Source organism: Galeopterus variegatus, unplaced genomic scaffold, assembly GCF_000696425.1.
Source record: "Galeopterus variegatus unplaced genomic scaffold, G_variegatus-3.0.2 Scaffold10502, whole genome shotgun sequence".
Lineage (NCBI taxonomy): Eukaryota > Metazoa > Chordata > Mammalia > Dermoptera > Cynocephalidae > Galeopterus > Galeopterus variegatus.
In genome coordinates this window covers 37,021-38,847 of record NW_007736613.1, presented here as the reverse complement: position 1 = coordinate 38,847, position 1,827 = coordinate 37,021, and the positions used below count along the sequence as shown (strand labels likewise).

General features: G+C 34.1%; 1 protein-coding gene across 1 annotated transcript in view; it reads right to left on the bottom strand.

The window, feature by feature from the left end:
* The window catches only part of LOC103610029 (liprin-alpha-2-like), a gene marked incomplete at its 3' end in the record, with an annotated part of 39,192 nt that overhangs the window by 25,472 nt on the left and 11,893 nt on the right, over nt 1–1,827 (bottom strand). The window contains 1 exon segment of the mRNA XM_008594267.1: nt 875–1,009. Coding sequence (XP_008592489.1) covers nt 875–1,009 — 135 coding nt within the window.

Sequence of the window (1,827 nt, the reverse complement as noted above, 5' to 3'; positions counted from 1 at the left end):
CCAAATTATAATCTACTCTAATGAGACTAATGTGTTACTCAACTAGTTACTCCAGCACTCCATAGACAACCAGCTATTCCAGTGCTTTCTAACCCTGCTCCACCTGTCAAATGTCTGCTTTTTTACTACTTGATTAACTCCCCTAATTTAACCAACAAGCAGATCAGTCTACTGTTCATCTTTAATTATTTACTTTTTCAGAAAAGCAGGTGTGTGTGTGTGTGTGTGTGTGTGTGTGTGTGTGTGTGTGTGTGTGTGTCTGTTTCTCTATTGCTGCATCAATTGTTTTGGAAACCCTTAATGCCAGAATTTTTAACTTGAAAGTTTATATACCTTTTGTACCCATTTATTGCAGAGTCCTGGAAAACAGCAAATACTAACAGTTGTGTGAACATCTAAATGTGCTTGTATTTTTGAATTGATATCAAAAGTCAAATGTGCTTTTAGTGATAAAATCTGGAGTTTTATTCTAGTGACTTGTAAATATACTTTGAAACAGTGCCATTTTTATTTGACTGTAAGAGGTCAGAATAGTCCTTTTTAACATTATAATGGTTGAGAAATTCTAAAATAGACAGATAGTTGCAGGATCTACTAGCCCTACCATGGCATAAAACTTTGAACATTTTTCAGAATATTATTGANGTTAATGTCTAAATAAGTAAGGGGATCATTACATCTATGTATCAATCATTCACGTCGGCATAAACAAGATATATGCAATAAGAAAAAAATTTAAGTGACAGACTAATATAATAAAGATTAAATAAACTTAATTTTCATAGAGCCTAAAGAAAATCTTTAAATATTTCATTTTGATTGCTAGTTGTTTCTACAAGTATGTCTAGGTTGACCAGTTGTTACAGTGCAATACCTTTGTTAGGGCTGCAATTCTCTGAGCCAGTTCAGCCTCTACTTCAGGTAATGTTTCAGCCTTTCTCATAGTCTGCTGCAACTTTTGCTCAGCCAGCTCAAGACGCTCTTGTAACTGTCTGTTTTTCTCTTCCATCTGAAATAGGAATGGCAAAAGAGAGACTCAAAGGGTCAGAGTTAGAATGGCAAACACTAGTCACTACGAGTTTTGTACTTCATGCATTACACTAGTTTAAAATCAGCCACTTAAATGTACAAAGTGTTGGTTGTATGTTTTTTATGTATTACTTATTCATTTTCTTTAATAAAATGCAGCACATTAAAAAAAAATAGAAAAGCTCTTACCACTGGCAGCAAAAAGAAAAGAAATTTCTAGTGAGTATAAATTTGAACAAATGAAATCAGTACTAAGACTTCAGATGTACCATAACAGCAATATTGAGATTGCAGTATTAGACTGAAGTAGGGGAGGGAACGTAGCGTGGTAATTAATAGTCCAAGCTCCAGTCAAAAGTTTGGGGTTGGCAAATTTTTTTGTATATCATATGGTCTCTGTCCTAAGTACTCAACTCTGCTGCTGTAGCACAAAAGCAGTCATAGAGAATGATTAAATGATTGGGCATGACTGTGTTACAATAAGACTTTATGTACAAGAGCAGGTAGCCAACCAGATTTGGCTGATGGGTCATGGTTTTCCTATTCCTGCTCTTAGAGCTCAGTAAACTTTGGCTTCCATCATAGGTTCTGGCTTTTACCAGTATGTGACTTTGGGAAAGTGTTAATGTCTCTGAACCTTAGTGTCCTCAGTATAATAACTGTACCTACTTTGTAAGTTGTGGTTAGAATTAAGTGAAGTAAAAATGTAAATTGTTTAGTACAACTTCTGGTTCATGTCTAGGTCTAAAATTATGATTATGATTATGATTATGATTATGATTATTATTATTATTATTA